Genomic DNA, 20266 nt, shown 5'->3' with positions numbered 1-20266 from the left:
AGAGACAAAGGGTAGAAGTGCTAAGGAGAGTCTATCCTGTCATAGAGCCTGGGACTCTGGATTATCTTCCACCAATCCTGAGTATCTCATGACTTAGTATAAAGTTACTTAGCCTTAAGTAATACTGAATTCCTTTAACATTTTCACAAAACCTTTGTTCATATGATAAATGTTAAATTTTCAGAGGTCAAAGAAATAAGGGTTTTGTGTATAATTTCAGTCTTTTAGGGGAGTATTGGTAAATTTTAAGAGTCCCTTTTGAATTTATTCCTTAATTACTTTTTATTTACTTTATGTATCAGCATTCTGAGAGATGGATTGAACATATACGTAAGTAAAGTTGTTTTGTGTATTTGATGTTGTGTATGTGTATGTCAGTAGATGACTTTGCAGATTTATGTTACCATCAACGTTAATCTTTATTGTAGCTTTGGTAACTTCCTGTTACATAAAATGAGCCAATTCCTTCCAACCATAGTGTTTTTAAGTTTTGAATTCCATTTTTGATGATGTATAAGCACATTGAAATTTTATGCTGTGATAGGACCAAGAAAACACCAGTTCAGTTTGTTAGAACCTTCAGCCTCGTAACATACTTAGTGTCATTTAGAAAGTGCTCTGAGTTCGGAAAAGCTCATTGTCTAGATGATGACAAATTTGTCATTTGGAAAATTTTTACTCTCATCTCCATCTGTTTTCATGATTTCTTATAAGAAATCTGTTTTCTGATGTCCATGCATACTATGGCATTTGTGTGCATGAACTTAAACATATAAACATGTACACAAAACATGTACACAGACAGAATCCCTTTTAGAGAAGAGATTATGATGGGAGCTATGTCATCTCAATCCTTACATTTCTCTCAGCCTTGCTATATGAGTCATTATATTTATCTGTTTATATAATTGCTAAATTTTGAATATTTGCCATTTTGGAAACACATTTTTTAAAAAAATGTATTTTAATGGTAGTGAATCCTGTTGAGAAGAGGTATTCATACCCATTTAATTTATTTAGCTTGTCTTCAGTTGCTGGGTGTAATGACTGTTTTTGTTTTCTTTCTTCCCTTTTTCTTGTATTATACTTTTTACAGTGAAATACTTAAGTTTCTCTGTAGATTATGGTATTTGAGACTTGCAAGTTGGGTTGACATTGCATACATGTTCTCATATTTGAAAAAGGACAGTTACTGACTGACATGGTATGATAGTTTTCAAAATATGTTTTTTTGCTCTATAGGAATTTTGAAAATCATTACTGATAATTTTTTGCCTCATATGAATCACCTGACACTGGAACAGACTTTCTTTTCCCAAATTTTACCAAAGGTACAGTTTTGTGGTAATTTGCATACTATAGAAGATATTAAAATCTGATCTTAACTTTATATAATCTGTTCCTAATTTTCTTAATTCTCTTATTTTTCTTATTTATCAAGTATATTCAAGTGCAAATAAATAGTAAAAATAGTTCACTTTTGTGCTAATTTGAGATATCCTTATAATAATACAACTAAAGTTTTTTGTATCTAATGTTCTGTAGTATAACATTTCATTGCAATGTGTTTAATTTGGGAATAGATAACTGTTCAAGTAGCTTCATAAACCTAGTTGCATGATGTTTTTATTTGTGAGTTCATTACTATAAAGTGATTTTTATATTTAAAAGGGTGAACTAGTCAAAATATAAGTGAGTACCACCTAGTGGATGTCACACACCTTTGATCCCAGCTCTTGAGAGGCAGAGGCAGGCAGATTTCTGTGAGTTCAAGGCTAGCCTGGTCTACAGAGTTCCAGGACAGTCAAAGCTCCATAGAGAGAGCCTGTCTCACAACACAAAAACAAACCAAATATATAAATGAGTTCTAAATATAAGACTCAATATAAATTCATAACCAATACCAAGAAATGCCCTTGTAAATGCCATAGGATATTGGTTGATTAGGGTTTTTTGTTATTTAGAGTAGTACTTGGCGCTTGTTACACCCTCAGATGAACTTTGAATGAGTTATTTTTCTATTACTAAATACATTGACACCACAGAAATGAAAAGCAAAGTAAGACTTGGGGCTTTGTTTAGGGGCTCCATTGTAGAAGTACTTTTAAATCGGGACCAGTGGTTAGCTGACAGTGGATAGTTGGGATTAATCAGGTCATTGTTATGTTTTTTTCCTTCAAAGATGTCTTTTTTCCTAGTGATTTCTAGTCCTGTTTATAAGCTGATTTGTTTTCACAGACTGTGAAATTATTTGATAGAATGATACGTGAATTAACCACCGAAGCCAGAGAACTCTCAAGCCAAAATTTAGAAATCCAGGTCACTCTAAGGAATATTTTACAAGTAAGTAAGTATATTAGAAAAAGAATGGAGCTGGGTGTTGTGACATGCTTAAGGCAGGAGATGCTTCTGTTTAAGGGCAGATGGGGTTATACAGTGAGATCCTGTCTCAAAAGAAAAAAATGAGAAGTTTTTTGTAGCAGGGGTGGTGCCTCATGCCTGCCTATTGTACTAGGGAGGTTGAGGCCAGTCAGGGTTAGGGAGTGAAATCTTGTCTTCGAAGAAACAAGACAAACCATTTATTCTTCATGAAATGGCATAATGCTTGAATTAAATTTATGGACTTAAATACATATTAAAGGTCAATTTCTGAATTTTTAAAAAAGATTTATTCATTTATTTATTATGTTTAGAGTATTCTGCCTGCATGTGTACCTGCACCCCAGAAGAGGGTACTAGATCTCATTATAGATGGTTGTGAGCCACCATGTGGTTGCTGGGAATTGAACTCAGGACCTCTGGAAGAAGAGTCAGTGCTCTTAACCTCTGAGCCATCTCTCCAGCCCCAATTTCTGAATTTTTTTAAATATAATTTTATGTTAGTTGTCTTAGAAGACAAATCAAGATAGCTCCCTGAATTTGGTTGTGATTCTGAGTGATGTTCTGAGAGAGTGAAGTTCACTGAAAAGAGAGGGGCACATAATGTTACTGCTGTAGGTCCAGCACTCAGAATGCTATCTAATTCCTTTGTTGCCTACATAAAAGTGTGTCTTGAACCAACCTTTCCTTTCTTCCAGACAATGGTGCAGATCTTAGAAGGCCTTACAGGATGTGTTCATCATATTTGTACCACACAGCAATCCATCATTCTAGAAAATATTCATAGTCTTCCCTCATCCATCCTGCATATAATTAAAACGACATTTGTACATTGTAAGGTGAGTAGAGGGTCTATGTAGAGTTTAAATAGCCTGGAATCTGTAGGCAGAAGTGCCAGATAAGTGTTTATGCATAAGGTTTTACATTTTGATAATGGGATAGACTTTTCTGGAGCAAAGATAAACTTAATTGTTTCACAAGTGATTAGAAGGTGATTTTGGAATTGAATTTCCCTTTCCTTAAAAAAAAATGGTTAAGATTTATGTGTAACCGCAGGAATCTTGAAATTGTTCTGTTAGATAGCAAAGTGGGTTACTTAATTTAGTCCTTCTTAACATTATGGAGGCAGCTGGAAAGCACAAAAGATGGCTTAGCATTTGTAGGGCACAGGCAGTTTTGTTATCAATGTTTTGGGGTAAATGTCAAATTGCTCATTAACAAGACTTGTGCATGGTGGAAGGGGGCTAAAATGGGCACTGTTTACATTCCTGCATCTATCAAAGTGCATTTAGTAAAGTGTGATTCTGTCAGAACATTAAGTTTATGATCTCAGTCTCTGATAGTATGGACTAAAATAAATTTGAATTTTGAGCTGTTTGTGATCTGTTTCTCTTCTTTTTATATTTTATGGTCAGAATAGTGAATCTTTGTATTCTGGACGCTTACACCTACTGTCAGACCTCCTCCAGTCTGTTTTCAGGGAGGCCTATTCTCTCCAGAAGCGGCTGATGGAACTGCTGGACAAGGTTTGCATGGGCCCTTCAGTAGATGAAAATAACACTTTGTTGATGGTAGAAGGTGAGCAAAGAATTATTGATTAGAATAGGGTGAAAATGGCTATAGTTCATTAATCAATTAAATCATCAAACTAATGTTTCTCTTTATGCATGCTTTCTTGCTTATGTATAAAAATAATATAAATCTCCCTACGTAAATTTTTGGTCTTTTAAATTTGTAAAATTTAGTTTTTATATTTTATTATCAATCTGAATATCCAGTAAAATATATAGTATGTAATTTCCACGCAAAGGATTTAACAAATAAAGGATTTATGTAACTTTATACTCTTTAAGCTACTCTATAGTCTGAGAAAGCAGTCTTTAGTTTTTTTTTCTCTTTAAACCCATAACAAAAAGTGTGGGGGGAGGGAGCTAAACTCCTTTCTGGAATTGTGTGTGTGTGTGGGGGGGACTTTTGAATGTGTACATGTATACCGACACACATTTATTATAATAAATATCTATTGGGGGCTGGAGAAATTGCTCAGTGGTTAAAAGCACTGGCTACTCTTCCAGAGGACCCGGGTTCAAGTCCCAGCACCCACATGGCAGGTCACACCTGTCTGTAGCTCCAGTTCCAGGGGATTCAACACCTTTACACAGACACACATGCAGGAAAAACAACAATGTACATAAAATAAAAATAAATAAATTATAAAAAAAATAATAAATATCTATTTTACATGTATTATACTCTATTATTTCTTTTTCTTTTTTGGGAATTAAGCCCAAGGCCTTGCACATACTATTTCATTCTACAAACTTGTTAAATGTTAGCCAGGTGTGATGGCACAGGCCAGCATAGCACTTTGGAAGCTGAAGCAAGAGCTTACAGGTTCTAGGTGGCCTAAGCCACATAGTAAAGCCCTGACTCCCAAACACAGTACAGAAGCTACTGATTGTAATCTGTGTCATTGATTTCATCGCTTATTAATGATTATGATCTAGAATTTTAAAAATAATGCATTAATGTAGGAAAGCAAAGATTATATTTCTAACTTTACTGTTAAGAGTATAGGTTGATTGTGGACCAATATTGGGTACCTTTTGCTCTCTAAGTAATCAACCTGAAAATCTGTTGTTTAAAAAAGTGTTTGTGCTTCAACTTAGACTGGCATTATCTGCAGTAATTTTCTGTGCATCTAGCTCATTCCTGCATATGACTAAGAACGTCCTTCACCTCTGGCTGTTTGCAGAGGCAGAAGTGGTGAGAAAGTCTGTATGTTATTTAACACAGGCCCAATCACTTACAGCTTTGGGGTTTCCAAGAATAACAAAGGGAGGACAAGTCCCAGCACACCAGATCTTGGCTTGTTTTGCTTTGATCATTGTTCTTTTATCAAATCAAGTTAAAGATCTGTGCCCAGAGACATTTTTATGGCCAGAGAAGGAGCCGTTGGAACCATTTTTACAAGCTTTCTAAAACAGCTAGAATAAAACACTTGCATGAATGTAAGTTAGTATAAATTAAGTTGCAGTTCTTGTTAGGTTTTCTTAGTAGTTTCTTTTTTTTTTAAATTGTATCTCTAGAATATTTCAACTACAATAGGACATAACTTTTATTCCACTGAAGTTTTTTTTTTTAATTTCTTTTTGTTTATTTGTTTGGTATTCTAAGACAAGGTTTTTCTGTATAAAAGTCCTGGCTGTTGATGGTATACTGGTAAGCATAGATGCCTTCCACTGAACATTTTATAATAGGACATAACTATTAGTTTACTGAACATTTTTTAATAGGACATAACTTTTATTCCACTGAACATTTTTGGTTTTAATTGTCATTAGATAGATGTGAACTGCAATATCACAATATCAATATTTCTTTCCTTCCTTCCTTCCTTCCTTCCTTCCTTCCTTCCTTCCTTCCTTCCTTCCTTCCTTCCTTCCTTCCTTCCTTTCTTTCTTTCTTTCTTTCTTTTTCCGAGACAGGGTTTCATTGTAATTTTAGAGCCCTGTCCTGGAACTAGCTCTTGTAGACCAGGCTGGCTTCGAACTCACAGAGATCCGCTTGCCTCTGCCTCCCAAGTGCTGGGATTAAAGGTGTGCGCCACCACCACCCAGCTCAATATTTCATTATTGAAACCTTAAAAATGTAACCTTTACTTTCAGTAATTATTTTCAAACTAGTACATATTTTAATTCTTCAGTCAAGTGTTGAGATGTTCACTTGATCCATTTAAATATAAGAAAATATCTCATATAACATTTGATTATCCTGAGAGATGTGTTATTCTTCTCTTTAGTTATTCATTCGCTATTGGATATCTGCTCTGTGATCTCGGGTATGGACCAAGCATTTCATGCCAATACATGGAAATTTATAATTAAGTAAGTTTGTTAGATTTTCTTTTTTGTACTGTGTTTTCTATATCTCAAATTCTAAATAGTTGATGGTTTTAAGATTACATTTGAAAAATTTTTGTGGTTGTATGGAAACTCATTGATTCTGCTGCATGATGATTCAGATATTTGTACATGTAACTTCCAAACCGTTTTTTGAAAAACAAACAAATAAAATTCCCTACAGTTGTAGCTAGTTAGCTGGTAGTTCTGAATAATGGACCGTGAACCATAGTATGCCCGAATTCATGTGCTTGCAACTACTGTTAGATAATTATCAGTATAAAATAAGGTATTTCTAAGTCAGAAATTAGTAATTTTATTTGTAGTTGACACTAATCTCTTTATTATATACAGTTGAGTTGTTCAACACTAATTCTACTTTTCAAATAATTTTAACTTAATTGAAGCCTTTTAAGGGTTAGTAGGCAGAGTACCTATAGTCGATATTAGATGCTGAGGGATGTCCCTGATTATCCTGCATGAATAATTAAATCAGTGTAACTCATTTTAGGCACCTTTCTTGTTTTCTCAGGATGTTAACTTGCAAAAAAGTAATAAGAGTGTTACTTGTTTACCATAGTATGTGTACCTGACTCCTTGAAACCTCTCCTCTGAGTTTTTAGACAATTTGATTAGTTTTTCATCTTAAAATAGGATAATCATAGCACTCTCTATAGTGTTGCACTGAATATTGAGGTCACATGGCAGGCACCTGTAAATGCTCAGTGAAGTCTCCACATGGCCGTGTCCACCCCACCAAACCAGCATCATTGTCATCTCTCCTTCCTTCTTGCTCTTTTCCAGGTACTCTGTTTTCAGAGTGATAGATTTAAAACTTAAATTGGATCATATCACCCAATTTCTTAAAATCTCCCACCATATAGAGCAACAGCTTAAGCCTTTTTGGACACATCTTCCTTTACCAGCCCCCTGCTGCTTCTTGCTTTCTGCTCTCAGTTCTTCAGATTCAGGAAGTTCTCTGTCCTAGGCCCTTCCTTCCACAGCTTTGCAGAAGCTGTTCCTCTCTTCTACTTTGTAATGTAAGCTTCTACTTATCTTAATTTCTGGGTGACAGCATTAACATTCTTGTAACATTGTTTCATAGTAATAGGACTTTCTCAGCTTAGCATTTACTGCTTATTCTATTCTTACGTTATTTGACATTTTCATATTAGGTCATATATTCCATATAGATAGCGCAAAAATTATGTCCATTTGATTTATTTTTTATCCTCAAGACGTAGCAGAATGGTTGACAAATACAAGTTCAGTTATTTATACAAGTTCAGTTATTTTACAGAGACAAAAATTTAGCCACTAGCTTTAAAGGTAAAGTTGGATCTTAATTGTACCATGTTTAATATATACTACATTGTTTTGTTGAAAATGTTATATAAGGTAGGTGTTCTTTGGGCCTGAGTTGATTGATGTTATTTCATGTTTCTTCTGGTGATTTTATTTTTCTCTTTTTATCGATTTAGGCAGAGCCTTAAACACCAGTCTGTTATAAAGAGCCAATTGAAACACAAAGAGATAATTTCTAACTTGTGTGAAGACATTGTTTTCTCCTTCCATTCTTGTTTGCAGTTAGTTGAACAGATGGCACAGCCAGCTGCACAGGTAAAATGAAATCTGACGACACCACAAAGGGGAGTTATTGTTTTCACAGTTGTTAAATCTGATTGAACATAAAGATTATGGTCTAGGGTTTTAATTATTTTCCCTTAGAAAATCTGTAGAATTATTTACAACTCATAACTACTTTTTACCTAGAACATTGTATTACGTTCATTTTTTTCACTTACAATAGCATTTACCTGCCCATCATTTTTACAGACTTAGTTGGTCAGAGCATTGTCCTCAGAATCTTTTATTCTTTTCTGACCTCGAACAAAATTGTAGTTTCTCTGTTTTACATTTCTTTAAGGTCTTCCTAATATAGAGATTGTCAGCCTTTCTGTCACCAATGCATTATAACCTTTAACAGTATATATCTGTAGGTGTTTATTCTTTCTAAAATTGATAGATTTCTTTTGATTTCAAGAAGTTACTGTGTTGAATTGACATCACCTTAATGAAATAAAGGCTGCATTCTAACTAAGCATGCAGAATAGGGTTGTTTGAAATCACAATTCATCTTTCTATAAAAGTATATTAGCACAATAACTTTTGTTTTAGACTAACTATAAATTTATTTAAACATCCCTGAGTTACAGAATTGATGGACCCAGGAACTAATATGTTAACTTTTATGGGAAGATGAGTTGAATATTTCTTTCCCAAATGTCAGAAATATGACTTCTCCTCTTGTAGATCTACAACTGACTGAAAGTTCCTTTGCGTCTGTGTTCTTCCCTATCAAACAGCCTTGGGGATAGAAGTGTAGACGTTTAATCCAAGTTCCCAGACTGATGGCAACTACTGCTGGAACAGGGATAGTCTGACAGTTTAGATCCAAAAGGAACGTAGGACTTTGAAAAGGAGCTCTGAAACATACAGACGTGAAGGATAGTTGTAGAAAGAGCTTCACTTTTTTCTTATTTCTTTTTTTTTCTTTCTCCTTTTAGATGCCTTCATTTCTCCTTTTTATTTCCTCACTCCTGGTTCCCTTTCTGATTCCCAGGACCTCACTGATAGGAGAGATTACCTGAGTATCCTGTGTCAGTGGCAGAGAACTTAACCCAGCAGTTTGCAACCTGTGGGTGGTGACCATTTAGGGTCGAATGACCCTTTAACATGGGTTGCCTAAGATATTGGAAGACACAAATGTTTACATTAAGATTCATAATAGTAGTAAAATTATAGCTATGAAATAGCAATGAAAATGATTTTATAGTTGGAGGTCACCACATGAGGAATTGTATTAAAGAGTGGCAGCATTAGGAAGGTTGAGAACCTCTGATATCTTGAGTCTTAGCCTTCTTTTCAATTTCTCTTTTGCTTGATGCTGCAGATTCACCTATTAGTAGTAAAAGGAAAATTAGGTTCCTGGCCAGGTGAGAACTGAGGAAAACCCAAAGAATAGTATAGCCTGGAGTGCAAGCTGAAAGAAAGTCTGGGAGGTTCCTAGATAGAGTAGCTAAGTGTATAATAAATATATATTAATTTATTTTAAATAAATTGGCTGTATGATAATGAAATTGAATTGAAACTTTTTCAACCAAATTCTCATGTTTTACTTAGTTGTGCTTTTTTTTTTTTTTTTTNTTTTCGAGACAGGGTTTTTCTGTGGTTTTGGAGCCTGTCCTGGAGCTAGGTCTTGTAGACCAAGCTGGTCTCGAACTCACAGAGATCCGCCTGCCTCTGCCTCCCAAGTGCTGGGATTAAAGGCGTGCGCCACCACCACCCGGCTAGTTGTGCTAATTTTGGACTGATAAATGTGACCAACTCTGTTCACTGACTGAAAGAGTTCTGGGATGGCTTTTATGTCCAGTCTTTTGCTCACTGTAGTCAGCAGTGCCTTCTGCTATTCACTGTTGATAATTAAGGTGTTTCCCAGGTAGTAATCATCTTGTAGTAGTCTACTGTTCCTTCTACACCAGAATACCTGAAACTAAGTCATTTGGATACAACCACAAACTATTTCTACAATTCTGTAGTCTAAGATCAAGACAGAAGCAGGTGTATTGATGCATGATTCTAATTAATCTTATTAAAAACCTGGAGTCAGATATTGGGGTAAAAACTGAAAGATCAAAGAAATAAAGGACCAGCCACAGTCACCTCTTATCTCAGTTGCTCAGACCGAAAAGGACCAAGATCCTGTCTCCTCCCCCACCTTCTCACTTCCTGTCTGTCTGTACAGGCCCCAGACCTCTATGGTTAACTAGTGGCTAGCTCCACCCTCTGGTCTCCAGTCAAGCTTTATTTGTTAGAACGTAAACAGAATATCACAACAATGTATGGTCAGGGCGTATTCTCAGCTCAGAAAGTGTCACCTTAGTGCATTCTCATTTGGTGAAAGAGCTTAGATACCTCCCTGCAATCTCCTCATAAAGACACCTTGCCCAGATCACTTCCTCAAAGGCCCTAACCCTTAATATTGAATAAGCACTGATGTTGTGGTTCCAGCATAGTTTGACAACACCAACATTCAGACTAGGACCCTGCTTTCTGAAGTGTCACAGTAAAGCCAGTGAATTTAATTGTAAATATGGGATATGAATAAACTAGTCTTTGTTGTCTGGGTCTGCCATTAAAAACAAACTGAGCAGCTTAGAATAACAGAAAATTATTCTCCTTAACATTTTGAGTTCTTAAATGGCAACAGGGTTATGTTCTGTCTAGAGGAGAGTCTATACTTTCTCTCAGCTTCTGATGCTGGCAGATCTTGACATCCTTGGTGTACAACTGCAGATTTCAGTCTCTGTACCCATCTTCATATTTCCTATGTCTCTCAATTTTAAGATACCAGTCATATGAGATTAAGGGTGCCCTTAAGTCTGGTACCGCCTAGATTTACCTGTTTGAGCCTGATGTGACCATATTTCTAAAATACTGAATTTCGGTTTAAAAATTATATTGAATTAGATTACTCATCATAAAGCTTTAGACACCAGTCATTCAGTTTCAAAAATATGTAAAATTTATTTTTAAGGTACTTAATTTAATCTCTATCATAAATTCTTTTTTTAAAGATTTATTTATTAATTTTGTATACAGTATTCTGTCTGCATGTCTACTGCAGGCCAGAAGAGGGCACCAGATCTCATTACAGATGGTTGTGAGCCACCATGTGGTTACTGGGAATTGAAGTCAGGATCTCTGGAAGAGCAGTCAGTGCTCTTAACCTCTGAGCCATCTCTCCAGTCCCTATCATAAATTCTTAATAATTGCCGTTATAATTGTTTGGGGGTTAAGGAGATTAATCAGTGGATAAAGTGCTTTCTGCTCAGGTATGAGAACCAGGGTTGGATCCCTAGTACCTTAGAATCATGATTGAAACCCCAGAGTTGGGGTAATGGAGACAAATGAGTCCCTAGGACTCACTGGCTAAGTATTTATTGTAGCCAACCTGACAAGTTCCAAGTTCAGTGAGAGATCCCTCACTGAAAGGGGTGGAAGGAAGAACCATGTAATACAGGCCTCTCTCTCTCTCTCTCTCTCTCTCTCTCTCTCTCTCTCTCTCTCTCTCATATACACACACACACTCACTCACTCACTCACTCACTCACTCACTCACTCACTCACTCCTATTTAGGTTGATGGTAAGGTGAATTGAAGACAGGTCCTTGAGTTCTAGCCCAGGCTGTCTTCAAACTTAATCCTCCTCCTTTTTCCAAGTGTTGGCTCCCATACATTGCTGGTTAAGTTTTTGTATTATTTAGAAAATAAGCACATACTCTGGTATTTGTAGTCTCGTTGATTTTCTGCTACATTTAGATTTTTACCAGTATTTAAAGATAATTCATTTGACTTAACTTTGTGGTGTTAATATAAAACTTTTTATCCATGCTTGGAATTTTTGTGTCATGACAATAAATTTATTTGCCCTGTTCTTCATGCCTTATGGGATTATGGTCTGTGAGTATGCTGTTAATATTTAGTCACTATGTGTGATAGATGTTTGGCTTACTTCCGTTTAAAAACATTGTATCACATACTAGTGCAACATTTTCATGGTTGTAGATATAGAAACAGAGCTGCTAATCAAAGAATTTTAACTGCTTAACTCCTGATATAATTGAACAGTAATTATTTTAAGCTTCCACCAGCAATTGGAAAAAGTCCTTATTAAACCCACTTTTCTCCCCAGCTCGTGAATATCATGGATCATGTCTTTTTAAGATTTGCTAGTCAAATAGTCTACAGTCCTTTTTCCCAAAAGATACCTAATTAGGTTGTACTTTTTCACTATGACTCATTGGCTCTTTGTATTCTCTTTTCTCCCCATTGCTCTTTCTTTTACCTTTTACATATCAATCACTTTTTCCTTTTGATTAATTTGATCCCCATATAGTAAAGAACTATAATAAATTATGAGTTTCACTTTCAAATCAATAAGTTAGTTTATTTTTAGTAATTCAGAATTTATAAAGTATCTCTTGTTAATTGGTAAGAATAAAACAATAAGAAAATATGTTTTCATGGAAAATTCATAATCTGCTTACTAAGTCTTTTAGAAAATATTGTCTTGTTTATAGGTTTAGCTAATTTTACATTATTTCCTTCTGAACAGGATAATGCTGACCACAGAATATTTCAGAAAACACTCAAATTGTGTCGTTTCTTGGCTAACTCCCTTTTGCACTACATTAAGGTAAGGTCCAGTTTTATAATACATAAATGTAAAACAAACACTGAAGTTTAAATTGTCCTATTGTGTATGGCAGGGTGGGCCGCATGTGTGTACACATGAGGGTAGTAGTCTACATGGAGTGTGTCTTCTTCTCCTCTTTACCCAGGTTCATGAGGCAGGTCTCTCCCTGAGCCTGTTGGTTGACATTATTGGTAACTTGCTAGTGAACTCCTGGAATTTGTCTAGCTCTTATCTCCCAATGTTTGAGTTACAGTATGCTGTGCCATGACTGGCTTTTATGTGGATGCTGCTGATTCAAACTCAAGTTCTTTTTCTTTCCTGCCAAGTACTCTTATCCAATGAACCATCACCGTACTCCTCAGCTTGCCCAAACCAGTCATTTGAATGTTTTTTGAAGTTCATTTTGAAGATCTCATGGTTTAATACTATTGATTGTTAAATATTGAACATCTGCTATACTGCTTATTGATAGCATCATCAGATATTTTCATTTAATTTTCTGAAAATTATTTATGTAAGTAAACTATAGTTTTTATAAGCATAAGTCAGTTAGAAGGAGATGACTTAGTTTGTGTTTAAATACTATTTATAAAGCTAGAGGTTGGTAGCACATGCCTTTAATTCCAGCACATGGGAGGCAAAGGCAGGTGGATCTTTCTGAGTTTGAGGCCAGCATGGTCTACAAAAGTGAGTTCCAGGACAGTTAGGACTGTTACACAAAGAAACCTTGTATGTAAAAGCCAAAAACAAAACAAACAAAAAACACCCCCAACTATTTACAAGTTATTCCTACCATATTTTGGAGTTAGGGTCAACTTTAAACATTCAAACCCTTTATCCACATATATCCACATACTTTCTCCTTCTGGTATTTTCAGAATGACTGTGGTATTTGAAGTTAGAAGAATAGGATAAATGACAGCAGTGGTGGATCTCTGAGTTCAAGGCCAGCCTGGTCTACAGAGTTCCTGGACAGCCAGCGATACACAGAGAACAGAGAAACCCTGACTCAGAAAACCAAAAGAAACAAAAAAGGTTTTCCAAGATTGTGCGGAAAGAGGATCAGACATTGAAAGAGACATTATTATTAAAGGTGTTAGTGATTGAAAAGCAAAACAAAACAAAAAACTATTACCCAAGTTACAAATTTTAATTTGATGTTTTTAATTCTTTGATGGCTTCATGCATGTATATCATGCATTTTGGTTACTTCACTCTCCATTAGTTTTTCTCGTCCTCCTCTCCTGCAGAGTGAGACTTCTTCCCAAGTCCCCTTCTACTTTGATGGTCTTTTTTTTTTTAAGGTTTGAAAACATTTTTGTTTTTTTCTCTTCTGGCATATCCTCCAAGATCCACCTGCCTCTCTAGCCACCCCTTTATGCCCTTTCTTGGTGAAAAAAAAATTCCCCCAAAATACCCCCTCCAGTGAAAATTAAGAGAGACAAGCAAAAGGCTAATAATACAAGAAATGCCAAAACTAAACAGCAGAGGTGGTCCTTAGTGTCAGCTACTAATTGTGGGTGATGATGGCTCTAGTAGCCAAGAAGTTTGGATGCTTACCCTCATCCTCCATTTTCATGTAAGCTTTCCTTTTATATTTGTTTGTGGAGTGTTCAAGTTTTGTTCTGTATGTTATGGGTGGAAGGTATGAATTAGACATTCATGTGACATATGAAGAATGAGTAGAGTTTCTTTTTCTTTTTCTTTTTTTAGGAATTTCTTCCTTTCCTGTCTGATTCTTGCTGTACTTTACACCAGCTTTATCTTCAGATATACAGGTAAAAAGGAGTGCCTTATGGTTACTAAAATATGCCAGTGCTACTCGAGCCATGTAGACATGCATACTTATCTACTAAAGCATTAGCATGATTTTTCTTAACGTTGGAGTAAAGTTTGTCTACTTGCATAAAATATTGGGAGATGGAAGCTTTTGAAAGATACATTCCATGTGAGTTTAACTTTGTTTTTACTAGTTTCTTAAAATGACAAATAATTGGTATGATGATAAATACCAAAACATTTGTGTATGGGTATATTTTATTTAGAATATATGTGTATATATATATGTACACACACATACACACACCTATGTATGTATATACACACATATACAGATGCTAATATACACACATAGATTATCATACATAATGCATATTTACATTTGTAACTGCATAGTAGAATTAAGTTAATTTGGAGGGTTTTAGCAGCAGATGGAACGCAATAGACAGAGGAATAGTGAACTTTAAAATGAAGTCAGCAGGCCGGGCGGTGGTGGCGCATGCCTTTAATCCCAGCACTCGGGAGGCAGAGGCAGGCGGATCTCTGTGAGTTCGAGACCAGCCTGGTCTACAAGAGCTAGTTCTAGGACAAGCTCCAAAAAAGCCACAGAGAAACCCTGTCTCGAAAAAACAAACAAACAAACAAACAAAAAAATAAAATGAAGTCAGCAGAAGTGGCAAAGACTGAAGAGATTATTAAGGGCATGTAGGAGAATATAAAATAAAAACATGTCAGTGTAGATTCACTAGAAGAGAGAATAAATTTAAAAAAAATGGCCATAATGCCTAAATGTTTTATAACTTTAAGGTTTTTTTATTTGTTGTTTGTTTTGTATAAGCTAATGCCATGAAGTGCCTTTTTTATTTGTAGAGTTTTTTTCAGCATGACTAAGACGCGTGTAAGATATGGCATTTTAGACTTTATCCACTAATGTTTACTGGATCATTCCTGAGGAAGAAGTGTAAAACCAAGAGCTGGCTGATATTTGGAAAGAAGTTGTGAGAGTCAGGAAGGTTTAGAAGAAGGGTATGGAATAACGGGAGAGCCTTTCCTCATGATATTAAGTTAACTTTATGTGCTTTTGTGGGTCTGTACCCAGGTGCAGGTGACTTTAACTGGTGAGCCACCTTGCTGGGCATAGCTTCGGATAAAAGTAAAAATAGTTCTAAGTTTGAGAACATCTTCAGCTGTCAGTTTTCTCATCTGAAAATTGAAGTAATAATAACTCCTGCTTCAGGGATTTTATTTTGATTAGGGTAACTGTGCCTGATGTGGTGCAGTCAGTTTCTTCTTGCCTCAGCTCCAGTGTTGGAACATGGAAGCTGCCCGTATGAAGGCACTGAGAAGCCATATCCACACAAGTTCCTCGTTTTTCATTCAGCTAGTTTTAGAAAGCTAGAACATTCAAGGAATAAGAGTACCTGTCAGCCTTGTATATTGTACAAGTATATTGTTATAATTTTGTCTTTATTAATTTTATGATAGTTTTATGAGCTTTAAATTAGGTTTGTAAACTATATGAAAAGGTCTTCTTTAATTAGGGGTTAGTCACATTGACTTATCTTCGAGCTCTAAATTTAATACTGAAACCTGACATCTGTCAATTCATTTGCCCAAAGCCCTAAACTTCTATCCATAACTTTTTTTTTTGTTCCTTGATGTTAATTCCTTTTGTCACTGAGAATAATGGAAACAATTAGAAGAGAGCTTATATATACTCTCTCCTTGTACCCGTATTTAGGCCCATATAGTAATTCCCTCGCTGCCCTGAATTAATTGTGCATGTGCCTGAGGCTACCTCTTTGTACTCTGAATGTAATTTTCTTACATGTTCAGGCAATTCCTGCAGGTAGCCCTTTCTCTTTTGCAACATTAACCTACCCTCGCTGCTGGTTTGTTTTCATGAGTACGTAATACGTGCTACTTACAATTTTCCCCATTTCAGTACAACAGTTCCTCAGTTGTACATTCTTTTCCAGGTTTTCTCTCATTTATTGCATTGCAATCCTCAGATGGCTTCCTCAGAGACCTTCCTATTCATTTTTCTTAACTTTTTTTTTCTGTATAGCGATTAACATTTGATATATCACAGTAGATCCTACAATTCATAAGGAATAAAAAACCTACAACTGTTGCCTGAAAGGCAAATGATACTGAATTCTTTACTGTGCTTTCTTATACATATATAAATACATACCTATAATAGAGTTTATGTCTAATAAGAGAACCACTATAGTAATAGTATATTGTTAAGAATTATGTGAATTGGTCTGTCTCTCCAAAAATATTTTGCTTTGCTATAGTTACCTTTTTGATGTGAGAAGATTGGATATCTTGTGGTTCAGTGAAGTTAGGGGAATGACAGTTATTATGACATGACAATAGGCTACTGTGTAAAAGTTACTTGAGAACTAGTATGCCATGCGTGAACAGTGGAGCCGATGGCCTAGAAGCTGCCTAGTGAACTGTGGGGTGGCTGATGTATACAGCAAAGCTATACTGTACAAGGGAGGATTCGCATCACAGGCAGGGGAGAGCAGGATGGTGTGAGATTTCATCATGTCCCTAAGAACAGCACACAAATAAAGAGTTGTGCTCCCTGCCCCCCGCGTCTTTTAGATGGTGTGACTCCAGGAAACTGAAATCATAGAGAAGAGGAAACTGTTACACAAGTTTACTTTTTTACTTAACTGTCCCCTCTAACTAAAATATAAACTATATAAAGGGCAGTGCTTCCTATATTCTTTTTAGCACTACCATAATACCTCCTCCTTAAACAGTGCGCCCTGTTACATAGATATTTAAACATTTGTGAAGTAGTGTACAAATACATCATGAAATTGAAAGATATTTAGATGATTAGTTGTAGTTCATATCTGGAATTTTACTACCTATATTTTATTTTATTCATCTATTATTTATTTCATTCTTCTTAATAATTAGGCATCTTGTTAACTATGTGTCACAGAAGAAGGAATACAGGAATAAGGAGATGAGATTAATGAACAAAGTGACATAGATATTTGGCTATATATGAAATAGGGCTTTTCTTTGTCATACTAGAAAGACTTCAGGTATTTGTCAGGTGCATCCTTTTAAACGTTATATTACATGTTAGAGAGTTTGCTTATAATGTCACACTTACCATAATTAAATATGAAGTAGCTGCAAAAATATTGAGTACTTATTATATTTCATATAGTTTTTAATTGAAGTTAAACTTCATTACTGAGACATTTCTGTGAAAGTCTTTTTAACCCCCTTTAGTGTTTGTATATTATTTCTTAAAAAGCTTTAGCTTCTAAGAAACAAAATTGATAATAGATTCAGCATTTACCTATTTTTGTTTTGTTTTGTTTTGTTTTTCTCTGTTTAACAGTCCTGGATGTCCTAGAACTCACTTTTGTAGATCAAGCTGGCCTCAAACTCGCAAAGATCCTCCTGCCTCTTCTTCCCCAGTGTTTGGATTAAAGGTGTACGCCATTACTGTCCCGTGCATTTACCTATCTTAAAGTATCTATTTTATCTTATTATTAATTTATTCAATTAATTTATTTATTTTTGATTGTTTGAGATAGGGTCTGTACTGACCTCAAATCCAGTGTAGTCTTCCTGGCTCGGCCTCTTGACTTGAGGTTACAGGTGTAAGCTATTAAAAACAATTTTCAAAAGAAGTAAGTAAGCCAGAATATATCAGACCTATCTTTTAACATTTTACTGGTATATTAAATATTTGTTATTTACATTTTTAAGGTTACCTCATCAAATGGTATTAAAATGCCTCAAAATAGTACTATATTTCTCTAGAAAATATTTTCTCTATAGAATTACAGCTATGCTATGTAGTCTCTAGGTCCTCTTATCTTTCTACTACCAATTCAGTGTGTTGAGCCTTTTTCATATAAAATACGTACTTTTTTATGCTTTTTTTCACTACTGTGACATGAACTTGTGATACATTTATTTAAATCCAGAAGATCACTATTAAATACGTGAGGGTTTTCACCTTTGTTTGCAGCAAGTTTCCTCCAAACCTGCATGCTGCTAGGATGTCCAAAGCACTGCAGGAGGAAATAGCAGGCGCTTTCCTTGTGTTACTGGACCTACTCATCAGACAGCTGCTCACATCCCAGCCTTTTGTACAGGCAGTTTTGGATAGTAAACTAGGTAAGCTTCAAAACAGATTTATACCATCTCCTTGATATGACATGTCATATACAGTTGTTTCCCCTCAAGCAGTCACTATTTTGTGAAATTTGAAAATTTTATTTAAAATTCATTATACTTTTATTGAAACATCACCTATTAGTCGTACTTTCTTTGTATAAAACTATCAAATTTCTGCTGAAAATATTTTGGATATATTTACCAATTTGTTTTAACATATGACTTTATTACTGAAAAGACCTGCCCTGTGAACTGCAGCTCCCACAAGTCCTGCTCCTGGTTGTTGTCATGGATAAGTTGTGCTCTCAGCCTAAAGATGTACAGACCCTGTGGTGCACAGAAGCTATGACTAGGTAATGTTTTGCTTATATATAATCATATTACCAGTGGTTTAGTGGGCTCTGATCTTAAATTTATGCTTAAGCCAGACATGGTCTGTGCCTATAATCTTTCCTCTGCAGGATGCTGAGACAGAGGAGCACTTGAACTTAGCATTTTGAAATCACCTTATCATATTCTGCTTAATAGCTATTTTGTAGAAAAGCTACCATGTAAAAGATATAAAATGTATATAACTGATGCTAAAAATATTTTAATTTTATTCACTGATTATTACCCATTGGTGGCACTAAAAACATTGGCTATAATGGATATAGATGCAAATAACAGCATGGAAGAGTGAGTTGCAATAGGAGCTGGAGAGATGGCATATCTGTTAAGAGAGCTTGCTGCTCAATCATGAGGCCCAAAGTTTGGATCCTAGCACCTATGTTTGGTGACTCCAGCCTTAGGAATCTGACACCTCCGGGTTTCTCTGGATGTGCATGTGCAGATACACTCACACAGATGAACATACAGGCATATGCATAAATCTTTTTTTTAAAGCTGTGATACTGTACAGTGTCTCTTAGGAAACAGCACTGGTCTTCACCCTTTTTCCCAGCACTGCAGCACAAGTGCTAGTTTGTTATAACTGGATTACTGCTATGCTCCTCTTTTTTTATTCTTCCTCTTGGCTGGTCTGAGGTTCAAACTGGTATGCTCACAAAAAGAAGTAATGTTCAAACTTTGAAGTTTTGTGACCTGTTCTGTTATTAACTTCGACCTGATTCCTTCATTAGAATATATATAAAATATTTCTATTACTTGAGAACCATATATACATACAGCATATTTAGATTATATTCACCCACCCATCTCACCCTAAATTTTCCTAACTTTCCATTCATTCTCAGCTTTGTATCCTTATGTATTTTTATAACCCACTAACTTCAGTTTATGCTGTCCATTTGCTCACGGGTGTGTGGCTGTCAAATGGAGTATGGTCGGCCAACCAGGGGTCATACCCTTAAAGCAAACCGACTCTCCTTCTGTCAGAAACCATCTACTGTCAGGAGTGGGGACTGTTGAGACACTTGTCTCCCTGTCCCTGTGCAAGGGTGTAGATTAACTTGGTCTTGTGCAGGTCTTGTGTAGGTAAGCACAGCCTCAGTGAGTTTGTAAGTGCAAAATCCTGCATTTCCCAGAAGGCAGTGTGTGGTGCCTGCCTGCCCATGCTCTGGCTTTTTAAGACCCTCTTTTATTTATTTATTTATATTTATTTATTTATTTAATTTTTTTTATTGAGAATAAGAAAAAAAAGTTTCCGCGTCCTCCCAGCCTCCCATTTCCCTTCTCCTCCCCCATCCTCCTCCCCCTCCCCCCACTCCTCTCCCCCTCCTTCTCTAATCCAAAGAGCATTCATGGTTCCCTGCCCTGTGGAAAGTCCAAGGTCCTCCCC

At 35.8% G+C, this 20266-nt stretch overlaps 1 protein-coding gene across 12 annotated transcripts in view; it reads left to right on the top strand.

The window, feature by feature from the left end:
* Firrm (FIGNL1 interacting regulator of recombination and mitosis) overlaps window positions 1-20266 on the top strand; it is a 44112-nt gene that overhangs the window by 3614 nt on the left and 20232 nt on the right. For 3 of the 12 annotated variants that reach the window (XR_007594666.1, XM_050158409.1, XM_050158419.1), the window contains exons 2-12: window positions 291-330; window positions 1243-1331; window positions 2239-2343; window positions 3078-3218; window positions 3795-3957; window positions 6182-6266; window positions 7763-7901; window positions 12460-12540; window positions 14254-14318; window positions 18338-18486; window positions 18725-18839. Coding sequence is in view for 10 of the 12 variants with exons in the window: in XM_050158409.1 (XP_050014366.1) it covers window positions 291-330; window positions 1243-1331; window positions 2239-2343; window positions 3078-3218; window positions 3795-3957; window positions 6182-6266; window positions 7763-7901; window positions 12460-12540; window positions 14254-14318; window positions 18338-18486; window positions 18725-18839 (1172 nt within the window). In the remaining 2 variants the exon portion in view is untranslated. Of the gene's footprint in view, window positions 1-290; window positions 331-1242; window positions 1332-2238; window positions 2344-3077; window positions 3219-3794; window positions 3958-5098; window positions 5146-6181; window positions 6267-7762; window positions 7902-12459; window positions 12541-14253; window positions 14319-18337; window positions 18487-18724; window positions 18840-20266 lie in introns of those variants that run through there. The other 9 variants (XM_050158411.1, XM_050158412.1, XM_050158410.1 and 6 more) reach the window with 7 other exon arrangements.

This window comes from Alexandromys fortis, unplaced genomic scaffold, assembly GCF_014885135.2.
Source record: "Alexandromys fortis isolate MF-2015 unplaced genomic scaffold, M_Fortis_MF-2015_v1.1 scaffold_97, whole genome shotgun sequence".
Lineage (NCBI taxonomy): Eukaryota > Metazoa > Chordata > Mammalia > Rodentia > Cricetidae > Alexandromys > Alexandromys fortis.
This window is presented reverse-complemented; position numbering and strand designations above follow the sequence as displayed.